This window comes from Asterias amurensis, chromosome 11, assembly GCF_032118995.1.
Source record: "Asterias amurensis chromosome 11, ASM3211899v1".
Taxonomy (NCBI): domain Eukaryota; kingdom Metazoa; phylum Echinodermata; class Asteroidea; order Forcipulatida; family Asteriidae; genus Asterias; species Asterias amurensis.
The window spans coordinates 13,637,089-13,660,856 of NC_092658.1; the positions used below are offsets into that span (position 1 = coordinate 13,637,089).

Consider the following 23,768-nt stretch of genomic DNA (forward strand, 5'->3'; position numbering starts at 1 on the left):
TACCTCCCCACTCAAGGATTGCTCTCTGTGCCATCATCCCCCCCCCAACATAGTTATTCAAGGTTTAAAAAGAAAAGCTCAAGTAATTTTAACCCTAGCAATGCCCTGGCTTCATAGTGTTAGCCTTACGGACGGCTGTCTGTGTTTCTTTTGGAAACCCAGTTTTAAATTTGGACACCCATTTGATCGGTCTTATTGTCAAATTTGGACCTTTTACATAATCCTGGCTAAACAATGTTTTGCTTTGTTATGTGTACGCAATGCATTTTCAACTGTAAAATACTATTTTTTTTATAGATATTGCAAGAAGCTTCAAAGCTGACTTAAAAGCTGTCTTACCTTCCAAAAGGTCATGAAAAAAGGAGCAAAATACAGTAAAAAGTAAAGTAACATCTTGAAGGTTTTTTTATGACATCGTCACCTCGCCCTGGACCCAGTTTCATAGAGCTGTTTTAGCACAAGTAGCTATAAAATTAAGTTTACCAAAATAAGGTTAACATCCAAAATAACAAGTCACATGCACAATTTCTCAATGGTATCCTGCTAATTGTTGCTAAACACAAAATTTGTAAGCAAAATTGTCTTCTTAAGCAGCTCTATGAAATTGAGCCCTGCACCCAAGGAACTTTTTTTTTCAACAACCCCCCTTTAAAGATGTTGCCAATATCTTTACAGTTTGTACAGAAACTTTTAACAATGAGGTAAATCTGGTAGCAAGTCCGCATTGTGTCAACTGCCGCTAGCTGTAATCAGTTGTCCTAGTGCCCATTGGTCTGTTGACTAAGTAAACATACTAACACCATCACGATTGGGTGTTTAGACCTGATCATTGCTGGTACGTAGAGAGGATTTGGTGTTAAGTCCGATCATTGCTAGTATGTAGAGGCATCTCTATGGTAGAGGGGGCAACGGAGGCGGGTTGGCAATGCAGTTCACAGAACTCGTTCGATCATTGAGACCATACTGAGACATTCTTTGTGGTGTGTTTTTAAACAGAAACACCTTTGGGTGGAGTATATTTCTTGGATGTTGAAGTTAAAGTGAAAGATGAAATCTCTTCAAATGACCAGGAATTTGTTATATTTGTTGAGAGATATGACACAGGTAAATACAATGTGTGATTAGGAGACAAAATTTGTTTGTGATTTGGGGTTAATAGGCCTTTAAGTTTTTGGACATCATGATTGAAAAAGATTGAATCGTTGAGTTGTCAACCACTGGTACCTTTCAGAACCAACACTACCTCACCTAACTATATTGCCACCATGCAAAGTTTCAAATCCTACTTATATGTGATTTTACCACGTACTTTTTGGAAGTGTTTTACTTCAATGTAATTGGCTCTGGCAAAACCCAAAACTTTGACCCAATTTTCAAAGACATTATAAATCTAGATATTGTTCTTTGTCACGATGAGGGCGGACTTATCAAGTATTTAACGTTTAATCATTTATCCCAAATATTTCATCGAAAAAAAAATTTTCTTTGATAAATTTGTCAGGATTTAAAAAAAATTTCAAACAAATATGATATCAAAAAAAGAGAACAAATCTAGCGAAACAATTTGTTAAAAATCTCACTTTTGAAAACCATGTCAAAGTCAGGGAGTTGCCAGAGAAAGTCACATGACAACCTTGAGCTATTACTTGAAGGCAAAGTTTCCTTTGTTTTTTTTAACCATGTGATTGTTTTAGTAGAAATTAAATTCCTCTTGAGATATTACCGAAAATCCGGATCAAACATGTCCATGCAGGAAAAATAATCCCAAACAGGAAAACACAATCTGAAAAGCATTATCGCATTTAAAGGCTGTGGACACTATTGGTAATTACTCAAAATAATTATTAGCATAAAACCTCACTTGGTAACGAGTAATGTGGAGAGGTTGATAGTGTAAAACATTGTGAGAAACAGCTCCCTCTGAAATGACGTAGTTTTCGAGAAAGAAGTAATTTCCCACGAATTTGACTTTTAGACCTCAGATTTGGAATTTGAGGTCTCAAAATTAAGCATCAGAAAGCACACAACTTTGTGTGACCATGGTGGGACAAGGGTGTTTTTTCTTTCATTAATATCTCGCAACTTTGACAACCAATTTTCACAGGTTTGTTATTTTATTTTATTAAGTGAGATAACTGGTGTTTGACAATTACAAATTGACCCATTTCACCTGACGTCATCATCAGAATAATCTTGGATGCGCCATTTTGGTGGTCAATGTCAACGTGTGTTATTCAGTGAAGTGCGCATTTTTAGGTGATGGTGCACTTGCACGTAAACCTATTGACCACCAACATGGTGAGCGTGGCATCAGCCGCCGCATGTGACGCGCGTGTCCACTGCCTTTAATGCTTCTCAGATTTAAATGTTTTTGGCATAAAAAATGACATCTTTTTAGATGTAACCACATTACTTTTAAAAAGAAATGTTTTCTCAACATGCTCCAAAATACTATCAACACTGCCATAAGCCTTTTTAAGGTATGGCGGGCGTGATACGCGCGCGTCACACGCCGCGACTGATGCCACGCTCACCATGTTGGTGGTCATTAGGTTTACGTGTAAACGCTGCGTCGCCTAAAATGCGCACTTCACTGAACAACATACGTTCTGTTTATATGGTCAATACGCACAAATTGACCACAACTTTACAGTGTTGTAGCATTGTGTCCGCCAGATCTCAAAAAGGCTTATGGGCTTCGAACCAAAAGTTTTTGTTGCCATTCTTTTTCAGAGTGATTACCAAATGCTACATTCCCTTTAGGCATTTTGAAACAGCGAGTTCTATTTTTACATGTAATTAACCTAATTATTGTTGGTAGAAACCACTCGGCCCAGTTGGCAAAGTTCAAGTGTACTTCAAACTTTGCTCAAACAATGAACAAGTCCTTCCTCCACGGTATACCTTAGATAATTGATTGTCATTAGTCACAGGCAGGGGGCATTCAGGGTCAGTTCTTTACTGGTTTTATTACAAACTTTATGACTGCATGGTATGGATTTGTTTGCTAAAAATACCTAAAATGCCCCGTGGATGACCAGAGACGGTTTTCATAACCGACAATTAAAGTTTCAAAATATAAAATTTGATTTCAAGTTTCGCAAAAGATTTTAACAAACCCACATGTTGTCAACCATTTTAGCAGCACTTACTGGAACTTCGTGTGACAATGGTTATTTTTCTTTCATCATTATCTCGCAACTTCGATGAATTATTTTTTATGAAGGGAAGGTATACATATACATTCTTTAGCAGCCTACAGCAGCTTTCCTACAGAGCATTTTGAGAAAAAGTTTACTTTGAAGTTATCATGGTTATGTGGTTATGTTCAAAATGTACATGTAAAAGACAAATCAGTGATTATGGCCCAAAATTTGAATCCGAGACTTGTGTCTGTCGGTAATGTTCTTCAGATAGTGTATTCCTATTAGTCATTATTTTCCTGCATGGCGACAAATTCGCTCTAGATTTTTCGACGATATTGCAAAAAAACATTACCATTGTACACATCTATATTTATATATGATTTAAAGGCAGTGGTCACAATTGGTAATTACTCAAAATAATTATTGGCACAAAACCTTTCTTGGTGACGAGTAATTGGGAGAGGTTGATGATATAAAACATTGTGAGAAACGGCTCCCTCTAAGGTGCCATAGTTTTCGAGAAAGAAGTATATTTCCACGAATTTGATTCTCGAAATCAACCATCTAAACGCACACAACTTCGTGTGACAAGGGTTATTTTTCTTTCATTATTATCTCGCAACTTCGATGACGGATTGAGCTCAAATTTTCACATGTTTGTTATTTTATGCATATGTTGAGATACACCTACTGTGAAGGCTAGTCTTTGACAATTACCAATAGTGTCCACTGCCTTCAAACAACTGAATGGTTTGAAATCCAAAGTTATACTTTGCCTTTGATGTTAATTTCTTTATTTACTTTTTGTTGTTACAAGGAATCTACCTCACCATGGTATTCCAGAGCAACCAATCTAAAAGATAACGATGTAAACCAATGTTGATACAATAATGCGGTCATGTTGTAGCTGTTTGATGATTTCTACATGCTAGTACAACCAAATGATGACTTGCCTTTTTCACTTGTTCCATTGACAGACTACATGTTTTAGCAACAATAGCCAGGGTTTGCATTTGGTGTGGGTGAGGGGGGGGGGGGGAATCCATGAGAATGAAGGGCTCAAAATGTTTACTGGAACAAATTTAAGAAAATTCAAAAAATGAAATGAAATTCTTTTTACGAGACCAGAATCAAATTAAGAAAAATTTCCTAACACACCTTAACACTTTAACATTCTTGAACAAGTGCAAAGACATGTAAGAGAAGATTGTTCCCATATGTCTTTAATGGATATTATAGTTCATAATTTCATTTTTCAGTAGAATTGAGCGGTAATTTATCAAATGAACATCAACATTTGATCACTCTTTGTTCAAAATGTTACACAATGAGGCAATATTCTTCATTAAAATTCAATTAAAAAACACAAAATCACCAGGTTTTCTTCGGTCAAATGTTTCCTGGCCCGAGACAAAAATGCTGGCCAAGTGTAAAATCCAGCCCTGAGTGACAGTAATGATAGTAGGACCAGTCACGCTTCTTCCTAGTGGCTTTAATTAGGCGTCATATTCACACTGTACATCCCCGTGGAATACAGCCCTGGGGAGGCCCCAGAATTTTGTTTTACCCCACCATATACCCCGGCGCACTTTCACACTGTCCCCGCCTACAAGTCCCCATTCCAAGTGGTTCTGGTTGCACATTTGAAGAATACCCCAGGGCCTTAACAGCTTACCCCTATACTCCAGAGCATGGGTGGCTGCTCAGATGTACTTGTACATGAATGATAATGGTTTTGAAATACATAAAATGGAGTGTATATGTACGACATTGGCACTCAAAGAGTTCATAGCTTTTTTCAGGCTATTTAATAACAGTTCTTCTGATATTGAAACAAATCCTACATTATACTAAAGTAGGAAGAATACCATGCCTGTGAGATAGCTCCATGGTGAGATTAAGTTTAGAGAGGCTGCCCAACTCAAACAACCTACTCCTATTTTAACACTGGATTTAATTGGTTTATTTGCAGAGATCAGGACTACACAAACTTGAAAGCATGAGCAACGGATCAGTTACATGTAAACCACCAACTTACAGCAACAAGCCAGATCTAATCAGTGTTGATCATCAGGATTGAATATCACATGGGACAACATCTCACACATCATAAATACCACACCAGGGTTTCTGAGTTGTGTGTGTTTAACGGATGTAGAGAGATACAGTGAACAAAGACTATACACCTTTAGGAGAAGTGGAACAATTTGTACACATGTTTATTTTAACACTATAATCATCATCCAGTACTCAGGATTACAAAAGTTATTGTTGTATATAAAAAATAAAACACATGAGGGGTTGTGTTCAAGAACAGCCAAAGCATCTCTCTCATCCAGCCAGATGCTAATTGCAGATTTCCTCAACAACCTATCTTCATAATCTGATCAACGCACTGCATCAGGATTGAGGTGTGAATTTTTGCAAGAGTTGAAAATTCACCCTGACAAAATGGATCAGTCCATGGACAGTGACGAACTGGAGTCTGGGTCCCTGACTACCTCAAGCCCGCCATTAAGTACGCCCTCCCCACAACTGGACAGACTGAGACCTGTCGCTGACTACAGTGCATCTTTACTCCACTTGGACGATACTACACCCCACGATAACAACAATGTTTGTATTAAAACTAAACGATCATCTAGTCTTGGTCTCAAAAGTTCATCGGACTATCAGTTACACATCGAGTCTAAACCAAGGAGAGCATCACAGCAAGACTTTGAAAACAATGTGATGCCTTCATCTGGTAGTCAAAGCTTAATCAACTTTGATACAGGCAACATCTTGAAGTCATCGTACAACCTGACAACATCACAATCTCAAGGTGTTCCCACAGGAAGGCATCTTGAAGGACTTTCACACCTGAATCCTGAATTCAATGGAAACGATGGAACCACAGACCCCAACAACAATGAAACTACAAGTGAGTGGCAATATCTTGCAACACAGAGAAAACCACTCAGTCTGCATCCCATTCCACGAAAAAGCCCTTATCCACCTTGGCGGTTCAGTCAATCCAGACAGCCTCCAGAGACAGCGCTAGACATCGCATTCAGGACAATGCTCGACTACAAACAACCCATGACCCTCCACAGACCCTCGAAAGCAGACCGCCGAATGGTACACTACGACTACCTACCCAGTATTAAGGTCATCTCCAGCAAGGATCAACGACGACGCAATGATAATCGCAATGAGCTCAAGCAACAACTGCAGCTTGCAGAGGAGCGTAAGCGACGAGAGATCCTGGAAATGGAGTCTGACTTCTTCCAAGAAGACGACAGAGATGACCCCCTGCAGAAGAACATCTTCCTCCCATCTGGAGAAGAGTATGAATTCTCTGAGGGTGGACTTCCAGTTGCTACTCTTCCTGTACCATCCCAAAGAAAAGAAAGATCTTCAAGTCGTCAATCGTCTCTGAACGGTTCTTATGATGGGCGGAGACAGAGTAACGCTTCCCATGAAAGTCGAAGGCCGAGCTTCGCATCCCATGATGGTCGAAGGCCGAGTGATGCTTCAATCGATAGCAGGCGGCCTAGTAATGTATCCCTTAATGTCAATGGAGCTTCGTATGCAGGTAACTCCACCCTAGGATCTAAGCGTCGACACTCTGTGAATACCATGGTCAGAAGAGAGAAACTATTTACAGTGGTGAGCCACTGGCCAGGTCTGCAGAAGCCGTCAACCTTCTTCCAGACGCCTCTTGATGAGCCCCCAAATGAATCTGATTCTCCTTTCGAGGAGCCAAGACCACCAAGTGCTCAGAGCAAAAGATCTCTGCCAAACAGTAAAACCATGCAAAAGAGAGCAAAATCTAAAGGGCTCCCATAAGCATAGTCTTCTGACTGATAGAAGATAGAACGTTTAAAGGCACTGTATGAACACCTTTGGTAATTGTCAAAGACCTGTATTCTCACTTGGTGTATCACCCAACATAAGCATACAAATAAAATCTGTGAAAATAAGGAGTTAATTGGTCATGGAAGTTGCAAAAGACTAATGAAAGAAAAATCACCCTTGTGCCTTCAGATACCTGAAAAAGGCTTCAGGCCCGTTTTTAATCAGATTCACATGTTTCAGTGAGGAATTACCTCTTTCTGAAAAACTATGTTACTTCTGAAGGAGCTGCTGTTTCTCACAATGTTTTATACTACCAACAGCTCTCCAGTACTCATTACCAATTAAGATTTCATGCTAATACTTATTTTTAGTAATAACCAATAGTGTCCAGTGCCTTTAACCCATTGGAGACCATAGCGGCTGCAAACGGTTGCAAGATCTGACCTACTTCCAATAAGGTCAAGGTAAAAGTCGTGACCTCAATTGGCAGATTCCAATGCTTCCCATTTTCACAAAGTTTGTTTCTAAAACAAAATTAAACTTTTGTTTCACATTTAATTTTGAGACACTTTTAAAATAATTTTTTCCCCCTAAAATCAAAACCGAAGCCATGTCTGGGCATGAGGTGATGATTATTATACAGAAATGAGTGGTCTCTAAAGAGTTAGGGGTTGTCATGGCCATGGAGTCTAGACAGGGCTAGAGAGGTAGACTCAAGGTCCCTAATACCTAGAATGTGGATTTGAGTCCTGGCCCAGTCAGTGGCAACACTCATGTCCTTCAGCAAGGCACTTTAACATTATTGCTTCTCCCCAGAGGAAAACAAATTGGGGTCAAAATTGTCAGAAGCCGGTTGGCTTGGGACTAGCAAATTTACAGCCAGGCAGCTGATTTTTCCAGTTTAATAGGATAGCTTGGTGTGGTAGTGATTATAAACTACTTCACGATGGATGAAATACTAAATTAAATTTTTCTAGAATGGTCTACACTCCAAAAAAAAATACCATGCATGGCTATGAACAAATTTATTTGGCATACCAGCATGAAGTATTCCATCAATCCTACTTGCAAATGCCTGATTATAATAAACAAAGATAAATGTTTTGTCAACCATGAGAGAAAATTTAAACCAATTTTTGCCGTTAATGTTTTATATTATCTGCTGTGGTTAAACTGTTTCAGTATTGATAAGGAATTAAAAAAAAAAAAGAGAAAAAATGTACAGCATTATTTGAAATAATGTTTTTCTGTTAAATTTTGTTAATAATATTTTTATTGGGGGAAAAAAGAGAAGGAGGCAGAATAAAAAGATTGTCCTTATATTATAAATGTAACATGTTTTTCTTCCATGTTTAATTGTTTTTCTTTTGTGCTATTTTTTTGGTGCCAAAATTACATGGGGGGTGATCAGAATCTCCTGCCACACTCAGGAGCAATAGTGGAAAGCCTGATCAAAAGGTAAAATGTATAAATAAATGCACAGTCACACACAAACAAACAAGCAAACAAAGTACAACACACAAGAAAAAACTATATAATTTGGTTTGTGGTAACACTATGTGTGTGTCTACTTGCCAGGTAGAGTTTGTTCTTTAGTCTAGAGAACTGTCTTGCTATATATTTTCTACTGACCCAGAATTTGTTGAGAGACTTCTCAGTTCTGAGAAGAACTGTCCTGCTTTTTAACTACTACCTGGGCGATAGGTAGAAAATCGGCTGGGACTACTACTTTAGCTTATAGGATTGTTATTAACTGCACTACCGCAGAGTGAGTTCTTAATTGGCCTCTACGTTTCGACTAGCTTGCTCTAGTCATCTTGCTCTAGTCATCGTCAGGAGACTGAGGAGATATGAGAGAAGTGGGTCTATTTATAGGAGTTCAGAGGTTTCAGTGTAGAGTCGATCAATGTCTGATTGGTTCTCCCAAAAGGAGGCCTGTGGGAAAGCATTGATGATCATAGAGTTATATATATAAGAACTAGAGGGCGCACTGGTGATGCTGCTTGCACAAACGCGACGGGACCGCAAGGAGACACACGCGCAATTTTGTACGCGCGTTAAATATGAAGTACACGTTGGAGTCAACTTACAAAATGGCCGCACACAGGGCCACGTAAACACACGCTGTGCAATGCTGTTTTGTCAACTCAGAAAATGGCCTTGTGCGCTTACGCCGCGCCATGTATACACAATGTAGGCCAGTGCGCCCTCTAGTTCCTATATATAACTCTATGATTGTGATAGAGAGAATGATCTTACCTGTCCCATCTTGTCCTGTAGCGACCAAACAATCTTGATACTATAGCGACATTTAGGGTTGAGGTATGCATAGAGTTGAGCAGTCTGATTGTTACTGGCCGGCCAGCCCAATGGAAGCTTCAGTGGTAGCTTGTTAACGTCGCTGGCAGCGGCAACAGAGAACATATCCTGACCCTCTGCCCATGAGATGTGCAGGCGTAACGTTGTACTATCATCTAGGAAGTCAAAAACATTCAATTAGGGGGACCAGGTTGGCGCAGTGATTTCTTTCCCTGTCTTTCACCTCTGTGGACCCACCTCAGACCTGGGCCCAACTTTATGGCTCTGCTTACCTTAAGCACACAAAATGGGCTTAAGAAAGCAGGTAATTCTGTTCTTACGGCAAGCCTATTTCACGGGTTAGCGGAGAATTTTGGCTTCTGCGCGTGCGTACTCCACGTTACACGGCATTCTACGCTTACAAGGCTAGCACAGAAATTCAGCGCTTGCACGTAAGTGGGGAATCGTGGTCGTAAGCGCAGAATATGGAGGTAAGCAGAGCCATGAAATTGGGCCCTGAAGCCTTGCATGTGGATTGGGTCCACACTCCCTACCAGATTGCGTATGCTTTCCCCCAATTTCATAGTTGCTTAAAACCAAAATATTTTAGCGGACAACTTTCGGCCCAAAAAATAAGCAGGAGATCAGTCACACATGGTAGATGCTGAGTGGTATTTAGGCTGGTTACCTTATTCCACTAAGCAGAATTGTGTGTGCTTAACTAATTTTGCGCTTAAGCAGCTCTAAGAAATTTGGTCCAGAATATCAAATCCATCAACGTTTAGTGGATTGACGGACACCAACCCTCAGAAACGATTAATGCACGAGTCATTTCTCAGATTAAAATGGTTTTGGGTGGAACTTTAAAGACAATGGACACTATTGGTATTTGTCAAAGACCAGTCTTTTCACTTGGTGTATCTCAACATATGCATAAAATAACAAACCTGAGGAAAATTTAGCGCAATTGGTCGTCGCAGTTGCGAGATAATAATGAAAGAAAAAAACAACCTTGTCGCACGATGTTGTTCGCTTTCAGATGCTTGATTTCGAGACCTCAAGTTGTAAATCTCAGGTCTTGAAATCAAATTCATGGAAAATTACTTCTTTCTCGAAAACTACGTCACTTCAGAGGGAGCCGTTTCTCACAATGTTTTATACTATCAACCTCTCCCCATTACTCGTTACCAAGTAAGGTTTTATGATAATAAGAATTTTGAGTAATTACCAATAGTGTCCACTGCCTTAAATAACTTTGAAGGGAATCTTTTCAGAAAAAAAATTGCCATTATAAACATCTGCAGTGCTTTTCAGCAAGTTAGTTTTCTTGTCCATCATTATTTGGAGTACCTACATGTACCAATCTATGGTCCTACATTTAAAGAATTTCAAAGAGAAAATTAATTACCTTGTTCAATATTGGAGTCACACATGAGTGGTTCAAGTTTAGCTGTGTATGCAAGATGGAATGCATTGAAGTCTACCATATTGATGCTGTAGAACACTGCCTCTGGTTCTGTCATCTCTACAGCGACACTAGCATCACCTTTTCAAATCAAATTTAAAAAAACATTAAATAATAGCAATTTTATGATTATCATTGTTATTGCCAGTAAGACATAATAATAATAAGAAAGCACTGGCAGCCAGATGGGTGCAGAGGTTACTCATGATTCAAATCAATGATATCCACCCTCGGAGGTACCAGTTTACTCCAGTGCTCGTCCTTTTGAGGATCCTTCTGTTTCATTGCCAGAAAGATACAATAATAAGAAGAAAGCACCGGCAGCCAGATGGGTGCAGAGGTTACTCATGATTCACATCAATCATATCCACCCTCGGAGGTACCAGTTTACTCCAGTGCTCGTCCTTTTGAGGATCCTTCTGTTTCATTGCCAGAAAGACACAATAATAAGAAGAAAGCACTGGCAGCCAGATGGGTGCAGAGGTTACTCATGATTCACATCAATGATATCCACCCTCGGAGGTACCAGTTTACTCCAGTGCTTGTCCTTTTGAGGATCCTTCTGTTTCATTGCCAGAAAGATACAATAATAAGAAGAAAGCACCGGCAGCCAGATGGGTGCAGAGGTTACTCATGATTCACATCAATGATATCCACCCTCGGAGGTACCAGTTTACTGGAGTGCTCGTCCTTTTGAGGATCCTTCTGTTTCATTGCCAGAAAGATACAATAATAAGAAGAAAGCACCGGCAGCCAGATGGGTGCAGAGGTTACTCATGATTCACATCAATGATATCCACCCTCGGAGGTACCAGTTTACTGGAGTGCTAGGCCTTTTGAGGATCCTTCTGTTTCATTGCCAGAAAGACACAATAATAAGAAGAAAGCACCGGCAGCCAGATGGGTGCAGAGGTTACTCATGATTCACATCAATGATATCCACCCTCGGAGGTACCAGTTTACTGGAGTGCTAGGCCTTTTGAGGATCCTTCTGTTTCATTGCCAGAAAGACACAATAATAAGAAGAAAGCACCGGCAGCCAGATGGGTGCAGAGGTTACTCATGATTCACATCAATGATATCCACCCTCGGAGGTACCAGTTTACTGGAGTGCTAGGCCTTTTGAGGATCCTTCTGTTTCATTGCCAGAAAGACACAATAATAAGAAGAAAGCACCGGCAGCCAGATGGGTGCAGAGGTTACTCATGATTCACATCAATGATATCCACCCTCGGAGGTACCAGTTTACTGGAGTGCTAGGCCTTTTGAGGATCCTTCTGTTTTATTGCCAGTAAGATATAATAATAATAAGAAAGCACTGGCAGCCACATCAATGTTTTACACCCTCGCAGGTACGCATTTAATCAAGTACATGTACATGTACTAGGCATTTCGCATTGCTAGTAAGATTTAATAAGATACAAACTCACCTAATGAGAATGGGCCTGGTAAGGTGAACTCTACACTTCTCTGATTAGTGTTATAAACTTCAGCTTTAACTGGTACCTGCAATCAATTAAGATATAGCATTTATATTTCTAAAACAAAACAACAGTTATGTGTGACAAATATTTCAGAAACTTTTACAAGAAAAAACTTAGTTTGGAATAGTTTGGTTTGGGAAAAAGAAAAATTGAGTGGAGCGGGACTTGAACCACTAACCTATGCATTAATGTACTAACGCTATACCAACTGAGCTAGTTATCTATATCCAGACCAATGTTGGCGGTCTCCCTAACGGTCAATGTGTTTGTTCGGGGGTGCCAACAAAAACGATCAGGCATGATGTTTAGCCTCGAAGAAGAGTAGGAACATTGTATTGAGTAGAAGGGCTGACCTACATGTACACATGGTAAAGGCCTTAAAACACATTTCAAGTTAAAATTGTGCTCAAAATCACAATTTTGCATTTTTTTTTTAGGGCTAACAAAATCGGAAATCAGACTTCAGTTGGATAGACATCATGCCTGAATAATGAGGCCAAGTATAAAAAGGCTTAAAAACTATTTTAAAAAGTTCTGTTGATTATGTATAATCAACATGATTCCCTAATCAACATGATTATAAATAATCAACGAATTTGTTTATTGTATTCATTGTTTACATATAAATGTAATAAGTTATCACACAAGCACTCGTGGAATACAGAAAAATATAGCGCTTCTGCATCCCCTATCGAATGAGGTCAAAGGCTGAGTTGGATATGGGACGCTATATTTTTCCGTTTACAGTGTATGCAGTGTGTGATTTAAAAACTGGGAGTAGGTTAAAGGTTTTTTTATACCACACTCTGTTTCGAGCATCCGATTGGTGGATTAGTGCGTACTGGAAGATAAGTAAAATATAATGGAATTCTTACCTGTTTTCCACTCGGTACTTTCACCACAACATGCTTTGCATCAGGATACTCATTCAAATCAACCAATGCCTCCATAATGTCAGACTTCAGAGGAGGGATCACCCTCGCACTTGAGGAAATATCCACCCCCTTTGAACATGCAGTGGAATTGCCCTCCTCACAGACAAATAGCCACTCCCCCGAGCTAACACCTGCAACTATTGCAAATGCATTGTTGGATTCATCGGACTGTTCCACTGGAAAGAGGTAGTGGGTGGGTTTCCCTGAGGGTTCTATGATGGTTTCGGTTGCAAGCTCAAAGGAAGCCCCTGGTCAAGAATGAATACATGATTATTATTAACTGAAATGTTGAATGTGATTCCAGCGCCTTTTGTTTCAGTCAATGTCCAGTAATTAACCGATGGCAAACTCAACTGCAACTGAAAGAGTTATTTGTTACGTCCGTGAAAACTAACCCTACAACCAGTATGCATGTATTATTTGAAGCTTTGGACGATGTGGATAAATAGGAAGAAACTATAAATAAATAGTCCACCTTGTCTAAAACCTCTTTAGCGGAGTGTTGGCCCTGAAAGTATACATGCATGATTCACACCAAACAATTAGCCTTTTGGGTAAGTAGGATAGGGTTAGGGTGGTTGGTTTGGCGTTTTGACCAACAAAGGGAAAGAAATTCTTCTTGAGGAAGCTGTAACCATTTAAAAATTTAAAAGTCTATTTACCACTATTTACTGCAAAATACGCGTACGCGATGTGTTGACGCGAGTCTAGTTTGCGATGGCGCAAATCTCATACACTAGACTATGTTAGTTTACCCCACATGACCATGTTTCAGCCAACCAGAATACAGAGCAAGCAAGAGGTGTATAATAAACATATATATTTTTAGACAATTCACAGGAAATTCAAAAAAATGAGAACCCCAAACATACCTTCAAAGCTGTTTGATTTTGCTTCATCTACATTTAACATTTCGCTCCCATCATGGGTCAGGAAATGGTGACGGAAAACTCTCATGCGGTACTCAGGGTCACTTGAGATCTATAATGGGTTGGAAATAAAATCAATAAAAGAAATGGCCTTATTGTGCGATAATAATATCTTATGTAGCTACAATTATCTGAAACTTGAGAAAGAAAAATACATGCGTTGTGTGTACATCTTGGCTTTTTTTAGCAACATACAAAGTTTTGAGAATTTCAAACTCATGACCACTGTCAATGCTAATTTAGGAGATGTTTTTGCACTGATAAGATTAAATAATTATACTCTCTCTAAGCGTTTTTGTATTCAAGTTGATGTGATGCGCATTTGAAAATATTAAAACGGAATTTCTACAAATTAAACCCATAAAGTTTTATTAAAATTTTGTAAAAGATGCAAAAAAAGTAAAAAAAATACTCACTTGTTTTGTCTGACTGTCAACCATTTGAAAGAGCGCCCTCTTTGTGGCCAGAACCAATTCTTTACACCTAAAAAAGTGAAGAGAAAAAAATTCTTGTATTACAACATTCAAACTACTAAAGGGTGTTGCTTCAGGTCTGATCTCACAACTGCTGGGAGCACTTGGGTGGTCGGGTTGGCTTAGTGGTATTTGACCTTGCCTTCCACCCCGGGGACTCTGGTTCGAACTCCATCTGGGACACTATGTGGATTGGGTGTTCAGTCCCTACCTGACTGTGTGGGTTTTCCATGAAACAAATCTCTGGGGTTTCCTCTCCATTGGGTTCTTGGCTCGTACAGTGATTAAGTTCCTTTTTTTTTTTTTTTTTCATTTAGAGTCATTGTATTTCCAACGAGAATAAATAAATTTAGTTCATATCTTAGTATCTTGTCTCTGGAGACATTTAGGTCTTAGTCTACGTTAAGGTCTTAAGGTCTTAGTAGTGGTCTTAATTCAGGTCCCCCTGGTCTTGGTCTTAGGTTACTTACCAAACAACGCACAGATGATCAGTTGATAACCACACTCTTGGAATGGACATAGACTATACAAGAAAAAGAAAACAAGTATACTTATAATAGTAATAATAATAATAATCACAGATGATCTAGCACCTGAACTTCTTCTATTGAGTATCCTTAAACCCTTACTCCCAGAGCCTTTTTGTCGACAGGTGGCTAAAACAATGAGCACCGGACTGGGTTAAGAAGTGAAGTCAAAAGCAAGGGTGTCAATTGGATTCATAAACATTCACTTTTTGTATACTGAATACTCAACTTATGAATTTGAAGTTAAATCAGGCATTTGGTTTGGGCCCAACGGGCGTACCTGTTTGGGGCCCAAGCTTATAAGCTTTGCTTCTTATAAGCTCCCCTGCAGTATCCCAAAAGTGTATACCTGGTAGAAATGTGTTATTATTAAAACATGTAAATACAGTACATATTATTGCCTGTATAAGATTTGTTACTGTGGCAAGCAAAACAAACCTTGAACCTACCAATGTCGTAGTCAAGAGGGGATACAATGAATGTGTGTTTGATATAACCAGTAGAGTTTTTATCAAGGTAGTTGTGAAGTTTCCCTATTTTATAAGCACCAAAGTATTGGTAAATAACTTACATTGACGCTTAGACCTCTATTTGGAGCAACGATATTCTGAAGAGAAGTTAGTCCAGATCGCACCATGGTGTCTCTGTGTCCGCCACTAACAGATAATACCGTCACATCACTCAACCTTGCACCTTTCCTATGCTCCTTCCAGTACTAAAAAAACAATGTCCAATTAAATATGTTTACAAAAATGTAAAAAACAAAGGATTAGAACTGGCTCTAGCCACCGGGCAATCTCTGTGGTCTAAGCTGGCATGACACTGCTCTAGAATTGCAAAGGTCGTAGGTTCAAATCCCACCCAAGTAATATGCCTGTGATTTTTTTGCACAGAACTTGGGTAAGTGTGTACAGTGCTAACACACATCGGTGTATATGGGTAAAAAACAAAATGAATATTCTTTATCCCCGATGCAAATTTAACATCTATTAAATGTACAATGGTTCTTTTATAGAATGCTTATCCTAGTAGTTAGATCAAGACGCCTTGCAAGGTTATTATCCCTGTTCATCAGGCGTGTTTCAAAACAATCCTCAAATTTTCTCAACTCCCCGAGGAGCTTAAAACCATATAAAATGACACACGTGGACACGTATTGGCAATGGCATGACAACAGTGGTATACAGAACTCTGAAATGGCATCCCTTTGCTTTTAACTGTTTTTTGAACTCTTTTTTTCTTTAATGGACGACCATTTTATGGAGTCAAAAACTTGACTCCACAAAATGGAGTGCAGTGTTAGTTCGCAAAGTAAAAGGAAAACCGTACAATTTTGATGCATATTCTACTTTTAAAACATCTTTGCATTTCATAACAAACAGTTAAAAAAAATCTATATACCAACTCGCCCTATCCACGGCAACATGTCCTTTTAACACCCCTCTGAACAGGGGTGGCAGAGGTGGAAATTCCTCAGGATATGCCCATTTATCCAAACAGACTGTAGGCAGACCGGGGGTACAGCGAACATAGTGTGAAAAGGCTAGTCATTATTCCCCAGGGGATTAGAGTACTGTGAAAAGGGCTTAAGGTTTACCATGATCTGGGTTATATATCAATCCAATGCTTAACTGTACCTTATTGACTTTGGAATAGAAGTCAACCAGCTGCTTGTCGGCCCCAATGACTGGGTTTGTATGAGGTGTAGCCTGGGTGATAATGGTGTGCACCAGATTACGTTGGAAGCGTGGTAGAGTAAAGAGAGCCCTTGCTATCACACCACCCTAACAGAAATAAAAACGAAAACAATGTTTGAATATTTTATATTAATAATAATAACAACTAGTTTATACAGCGCATTTTACAATAATGTATCAATGCGCTTTACAATAGTGCCTCAGCCATTAGGCCAATGACATTCCTTTAATCTTTCTCAGCACCCTGGGAAGTATACAGCCCTGAGCTGCCGTGGCGCTCTGAAGGCTTTCTCAAATATCAACCTCTACCCTCGCAGGTACCAATTTATGCCCATGGGTGACAGCACAAACAGCACAATTAGCGCCAATTACAGGATGCATCTATAGGTGAACAAGAATGTCAGTTCTAGATGTCGCAAATGAAAACAAAACATGAAAGTATTTTATTGAACAACCAACAACACAGTAAGTGCCAATAACAGGATAAATAGGAAAAAAACAACAACAAAAAAACAATGCATTCCAATTTTACATGTTTTAGCATAGAATTTCACATCATTGCAATTTAACTTTATTCCATTTAGTTGGTACGTAATTTACTATTCTTAACCGACTGCCTTGCTTTTAAGGCAGTGGACTGGACGCTAACTACTCAAAATAATTATCAGCATAAAACCCTACTTGATAACATGTAATGGGGAGAGGTTGAAAAAACATTGTGAGAAACGGCTTCCTCTGAAGTAACAGAGTTTTCGAAAAGAAGTAATTTTCCACGAGTTTAATTTTGACACCTCAGATTTAGAATTTGAGGTCTCGAAATCAAGCATCTAAAAGCACACAACTTCATGTGACAAGGGTGTTTTTTCTTTTATTATTATCTCGCAACTTCGATGACCGATTGAGCCCAAATTTTCACAAGTTAGTCTTTGACAAATACCAATAGTGTCCAGTGTCTTTAAAAAAACTACAGATTTTAACAGCAAGACCAACAACAACAGCTGTAACTCTACAAAACTTTTAAATATTGTTGTATTACGTACTGTTTGCAATATGTTCTGCTCAACACCAGACAATACCCATCTTGCAGAATTTACACCAAACAAATCCTTTTCTTAAGCCGCTCCACAACTGTGAAACAACCTCCCAGTCACCATGTGGACCTCAATTTTGCTGCCTTCTTTCAAGAAACACTTAACAAAAATTGTTTTCCATAGTTGATTCTTCTTTGTTTACTTGCTGTATTATTAGGTTTTATTATCAGTTTGCTATATAAGCACTGTGGTCATATTGGAATGGCTGGCGCTATATAAAAGTCCATTGTATATAGTTATGCACATGTACAACATTCCCCTTTCATTTACATGTATGTCAAATTTCACATCCTTCTCTCAACTACCAGCAACATTGTTGTCATAAAACACACACAGCATAATTAATAGTGTTGGTAATTTTGTGTGGTACATGACAGGAACCATCAGATTTAATAAGGGAATCAATGTGTGGTGAAGAGGTTTTCAACTAGTGGTTTAATCCCAATGATGCCTGGTTCTTGATTATTTAACCGAGAAGTAAAACAAAAAATGGAAATTTTTTTGTCAAAAAGTAAAAATAATGCAAAAATTATAATTGTGCAATGATTTCTTTCACACCCCTCCAGCTATGAACTGGTAAGGCACTAGGGTAAACAACTACTTAATAGGAGATTGCTGTGCGCGTCGCGCGTATCGCGTGATGTGGCACAACTGTTCCAGCCGTTGCTCTCGACCAATAGGAATGAAGAAACCGCTTATAAGTACAGGTGCAAGCTCGCGTGTCACGCCCATGTTTCAACACTTTTTACTGGTGTTATATCATCCGTTCAAACACATGCCCTCTCGACGAATCAGAATGGATAAACTGTCTGAGGTATTTATGAATGTGCGTTAAACACTTCTCCATTGGACTTACCATAGAGTGACCAACAAGCACGACACTAGTCGGTGGATTCTTCTTCTTCTTGTACAGACCCAGTATATACTTGATGCATTCATGAACATACTCTGCATAATAAATAGAATGTTTAGGATAGTCAGACAGTGAATAAAAGGTTGTTAATTGTACAAAATGTAGAATTGAGGGGGACGACAATTCCCTTTTTGAGTTTTATACATGGCTGAACAGAGCATACAACAGGCTTCATTTTGACATCTTTTACACACCTTTCAATGTTAGTTCTAAAGTTACGTGTATGCCCTTTAGAAAAATATATTATGTCATAATCTGAAAATAACACCTAATGGAGAACAGCCTGTTTAACAAACAAAAACCGATAACATTGTAAAGCGAAAGAAAAGGACACAAGTTAAAGGGTCATAAAACCTGTTTTTATTCCTGCTTTTAAATGCGCAAATGTTTTGCTTACAGTAAGAAGAGCCATGCATTTGGGCCCTGCTCATTATACAGATTGGTCCATAATCTTAATTGGAATCAGTACAAATGGTTTCAACACAAGGCACAAGCTCTGTTTGCCCAATTAGGAAAACAAGTGCTGTTTTTCAAATATTACTAAGTAGGGGTTTGGACAAGCTATCTTCAGGACTTTGCTGTACACAGATACAGAGTTCTTGAGGTTTGTCATTAAATAAAATAGTCTGGTACTTATTATGTTTATAGTGAGAATCTATCTGGATGATCCATACTACCATACCTGTTTGTTTGTCCAGAGTGCCTCCGTAGACTCCAGTAAGTTCCTCATTGAAGTCAATGGTGAAGTAATTGAAATGAAAATTACGAGACTTGGCTTTCCTCAGAGCCACAGATCCAAGAGAGCGAACTGTCAACAAAAATCAATTTCAAATCATTGTTTATTTCATAATATACCAAACAGCACAAAGACAAGTCTGTCCTGAGCCAACAAGGCCTCATCAGGCCGGTGCTTATATCAGGTTTCCTTGGCATTAACAACTGCGAACATTTCAAATCCCACCAGAGTAGTATGCCTGTGATATTTTTTTTTTTACAGGACTCGGGAAAGTACTGAGTATACAGTGCTAACACACATCGTTGTGTGGGTAAAAACAAAAATAAATATTCTTTATCCCCGATGCAAATTTAACATCTATTATATATCGTTGCGGTACCCGCTGCCAAAACATAGGATTTGAACTGCCTCTAGCTACCGGGCAATCTTGGTAGTCTAGTTGGTAAGACACTGCTCTAGAATTGCAAGGGTCGTGGGTTCGAACCCCACTCGTGATATATGCCTGTGATATTTTTTCACAGGACTAGGGAAAGTACTGAGTAAACAGTGCTTTCACAAAAATTAATACTCCACCCGGATATTTTACTTAGGTAATATGTTTTGAAAAATAGTTACTGTCTGACATTTTGACCCTAGCAGAGTCCTTCCCCAAGGCTAAATTACAACACAACAAACATGTTCTGTCGTAATAGAAACAGTCAATGGGAAATCACAACAAAAGGAGACAAAGAGGGGAGGGAGAGTAAAGAAAAGGGGGCTGGTTGAACCAAATAAATACACAAAGGTCTACTCTGATGTTATAAAACAACCATTGAAGGTGTTGCAGTTGTGGAATGGAGAGAATACTTTCATTCAATGAAAGATGGAATGTTCCATTGAACTTCCTATCATTGATTGGAGCATTCTATCTTTACACCTGGAAATAATTCTCACCATTGCACTCATAAACATTTATTGTTTGTGCATAATCAACAGTATCCTAGTGGTGGTAACTTAATGCATACCTTGTCTGTAGCTTCCAGCATTTCCAGGAATAAAAAGAACTGGTATTCCCTTCAATTTGAAACCCCTATAAAGTAAAAAAAAAAAAAAAATATCATGATAACTCACTGATGTTATAAAGGATGGATTCTGGTACATCAGAACAAATACATATTTCTTAATTACACACCTCAACCACATATTGGAATCAAAATTAAATGTACTGTGAAGTGCAGTATTTGTTGTTTTACAGGAAGCAGGTATGGTTGGCAAGCCAAGGTCGATTTCACAAAGAGCTTAGATTGATATTTACTGCGAATCAATCGTAGTTGCTTAGTTAAGTGTGATGTCACAATACAAATCACTATGGTAATACTGAAAATTTGTCTTGCGATGATTTTTAGTTCTGAGTGAAATCCAGCCCTGGAATTACATGGAGCCCATTGCCAGCCTCTGTTGCCCTGGTCTTGGCCTTGGTGCCCCATAAAAGATACCCATATGACTGTTTGGAGATTTTTCAAAGGAAATGCCTTAAAAGTTGCAAGTTAAAAATGGCCTTGCCCTCTCAAAGATGAAATTCAAGACCTTAATTTGCAAAGTTTATCCCTGCAACAGCCATTTAAGCAAAGAATTTTCTTGAGAATTGGCATGTTCACGTCTCGTATACAGCAAAAACAATCTTGTCCTGAACTATATAACACAGCAACACTGGTTGCAGTCTGAGGAGTTCAAATAAGCAATTATTTTACCAAATCAGTCATGATACCGAACATCATTCAAATCTAAGGCTGTATCAGAATTGGCAGCAACAGCTACGGATGACTGTTGCTATGTGTGTTGCTAAGGATATCCTATACTTTAACGCATGATGGCGTGATGATGATCCAGCTGTAGCCAGCTGTAGCCACAGCTAAGTGTAGCCACCAGCCACCAATGGACCCTTTCCGTGAAATATGCTAATCACATTCATGCATGCGTACAGACCCTGTTGGTTTGCAAATGCCATAGAGTTGTGCAATAAGCAGACGTGCAATCGCCTCTGCGTCTTGCACCCATTAGCCGTGTACAAAACAGCGCGATGTTCCCTCATTTTGCCAACCAAAATGTTAGTGCGCAGGCGCTATGTGCAATTTACATTTTCATTTTCATTTTCATATGCAGACACAGCCTAACTCTCTGCTGTCTTTTTCCTGCATGTGATTGTCTAACACAATCCAGGGCCAAATTTCACAAAGCCTGTAACCATACAAATTTGCTTTAAAAAAAAACACAGACAAATATTGCTGGTTCCCAGCCCAAATCACATAAAGTTTGCATCGTTGCAACTGGTGCCCCACTCACGTTTTGCTTAGCAAAGAAAAAATTTGCTAAGCGATATTTTATGATAAACAGTTTTATGAAATTGGGCCCAGGTCGTTGGTGGGGCTCTATAGAAAATACATTATTTTGTTTTATTGCTTTATTTACGGGCGTCTTATCACTATTTTTTCCAGACAAATTTTGAAGTTTAAGAATTATGAGACCCATTTATGTGACAAAACAATGCGCTGTGGCGCAGTCAGCAGCTGCTGCCATTAACACCGGCAACCTTCTTTTATCAGTAAGTGTAACTGGGTTCTTTTAGGTGCATTAAACAACACATGAGACCAACTGCTTTACGTCCCATCTGAAGGACAAAGCAAAATTAGTTTTGTGTCTTATTTTGAAGTGTCAAGAACGTGACTTGAAACCCACACTCTGCTGACCAGAAACATCAGAACTTGGGTCCAGTGCGCTTGCACTTATCACACGGATGTGATAATCTACTTGCCTGGATTGTTGGATATAGTCCCCTTCTCCGTAGAGCAACAGGGAATACTGAGGAAACCTCTGCTTGATCTTCTCATCAATTGTGGTTGCCTGTGTGAAAAAAAAAACCCAGAAATAAATATTAATATCTTTTAAAACCACGTAATAGCCCGATGAAGTGTCAATACCAGGGCTAATCTTTGTATTAACACTATGCACAAACAATTTATAAGCATAGAAAACTCTTGCTTTTTAGCAGAAATATTTTACCAGCCGACATTCCATAAACTTTACATTGTTGCAACTGTTTCTCCGACTGTGTTGAACTTAAAAGGCATAAATTTAAGCACAAATTAATCCTGAACTTAATCCTGTGTACAATAAATGCTTTTAAAGTAGTAAAAATTATTTCATTTCAATGCTGTCATACATTTACAATTGATCGTCATATTTAAACGACCCTCATATATGTTGTGAATCCCAACTTTGATTCCCGTTTACCGCGAGACTGTGCAAGCTCCACCAGTGACAGAAGCTCTGCAATTTACTCACGGTCTGTATTTTCGTCAGGCTTAATCATGCTGAGAATAAAGTTTCCTGTCGTGGGTTATGCTCAAACATTTATAAAATTATTAATTTTTGGTACTAATCACTCGTGCATTATTATGCCAAGATTCAAGTGAGTCAAAGAAACATCATCCAACCTTGAAAGTTCAAAACAAAATTATCATCTGCTAAATTGAGTTTCATTCTCCTTTAGTTCCCAGATAGATCATGTGATGTAGTTGCTATTTGGGATTCTATGGTGTGCCACCAATATGGAGGAAAACAAAATATTTCAAGTGAAAAAGAAAAAAAAACAATTGTTTGATAAACTGCAGACTTTAGTGTAAGTGTAATAAATTCCGATTAACGTAACAGATATAACAGATTGGTTCTTATACCTGAAACCATGGAAACCAAACATTGCTGGTATGAAATGGGGGAAATAGATGTTATGAAGTGTTTGTGCTTTTTAGGAGATTGGGGTGTTTTACCGTGGTGCCTTGTGAATGTGGTATCTCCGGATTGTAATCAAGTAGCCACTTATGTCATCTTAGGACAACAATCATAAAAATGTAATTAAAATTTGTTTAAAATAATGTAAATTGAATTTGATTTTTTATTTATTTTGCACGCCATACTAGCTTATGAATATTCAATAAAATACCAACCAATGACAGGTTTGAATATGCTGTACATGTATTTACAGTCATTAGCACTGTAAACATGGTAAATAGTAGTGGACTATCTCTTGCAAAAGAAAAAAAATCTTTACAGATTTCAAGCTCAACACAAGAATGATGAAGTGTAATTAATACTATAGAAATAGGCCTACTAGGGCCTATTACTAATTTTTAATTGTTATTAAAAAGGTTTGGATAGATGATTTAAAACAAAAATTTTTTTGATTGTGAACAACTTT

General features: G+C 38.6%; 2 protein-coding genes across 2 annotated transcripts in view; one reads left to right on the plus strand and one right to left on the minus strand.

Moving 5' to 3' along the window:
- LOC139944209 (GPI inositol-deacylase-like) overlaps positions 1-23,768 on the minus strand; it is a 34,290-nt gene that overhangs the window by 10,173 nt on the left and 349 nt on the right. The window contains exons 2-14 of the mRNA XM_071941178.1: positions 22,326-22,414; positions 20,539-20,603; positions 19,481-19,606; positions 18,742-18,833; positions 16,735-16,881; positions 15,669-15,812; positions 15,041-15,093; positions 14,514-14,580; positions 14,041-14,149; positions 13,109-13,416; positions 12,180-12,255; positions 10,693-10,830; positions 9,246-9,460 (exon numbers count right to left, since the gene is read on the minus strand). Coding sequence (XP_071797279.1) covers positions 9,246-9,460; positions 10,693-10,830; positions 12,180-12,255; positions 13,109-13,416; positions 14,041-14,149; positions 14,514-14,580; positions 15,041-15,093; positions 15,669-15,812; positions 16,735-16,881; positions 18,742-18,833; positions 19,481-19,606; positions 20,539-20,603; positions 22,326-22,414 — 1,629 coding nt within the window. The remainder of the gene's footprint in view (positions 1-9,245; positions 9,461-10,692; positions 10,831-12,179; positions 12,256-13,108; positions 13,417-14,040; positions 14,150-14,513; positions 14,581-15,040; positions 15,094-15,668; positions 15,813-16,734; positions 16,882-18,741; positions 18,834-19,480; positions 19,607-20,538; positions 20,604-22,325; positions 22,415-23,768) is intronic.
- On the plus strand, positions 823-8,297 carry LOC139944210 (uncharacterized). Its single transcript, XM_071941179.1, has 2 exons — positions 823-1,104; positions 5,119-8,297. The coding sequence occupies exon 2, from the start codon at positions 5,598-5,600 to the stop codon at positions 6,975-6,977; it is 1,380 nt and encodes a 459-aa protein (XP_071797280.1). The 5' UTR covers positions 823-1,104; positions 5,119-5,597; the 3' UTR covers positions 6,978-8,297.

Bases quoted from the DNA above. Each gene is read 5' to 3' on its own strand.
- LOC139944210 (XM_071941179.1), top strand. From the start codon at position 5,598: ATGGATCAGTCCATGGACAGTGACGAACTGGAGTCTGGGTCCCTGACT.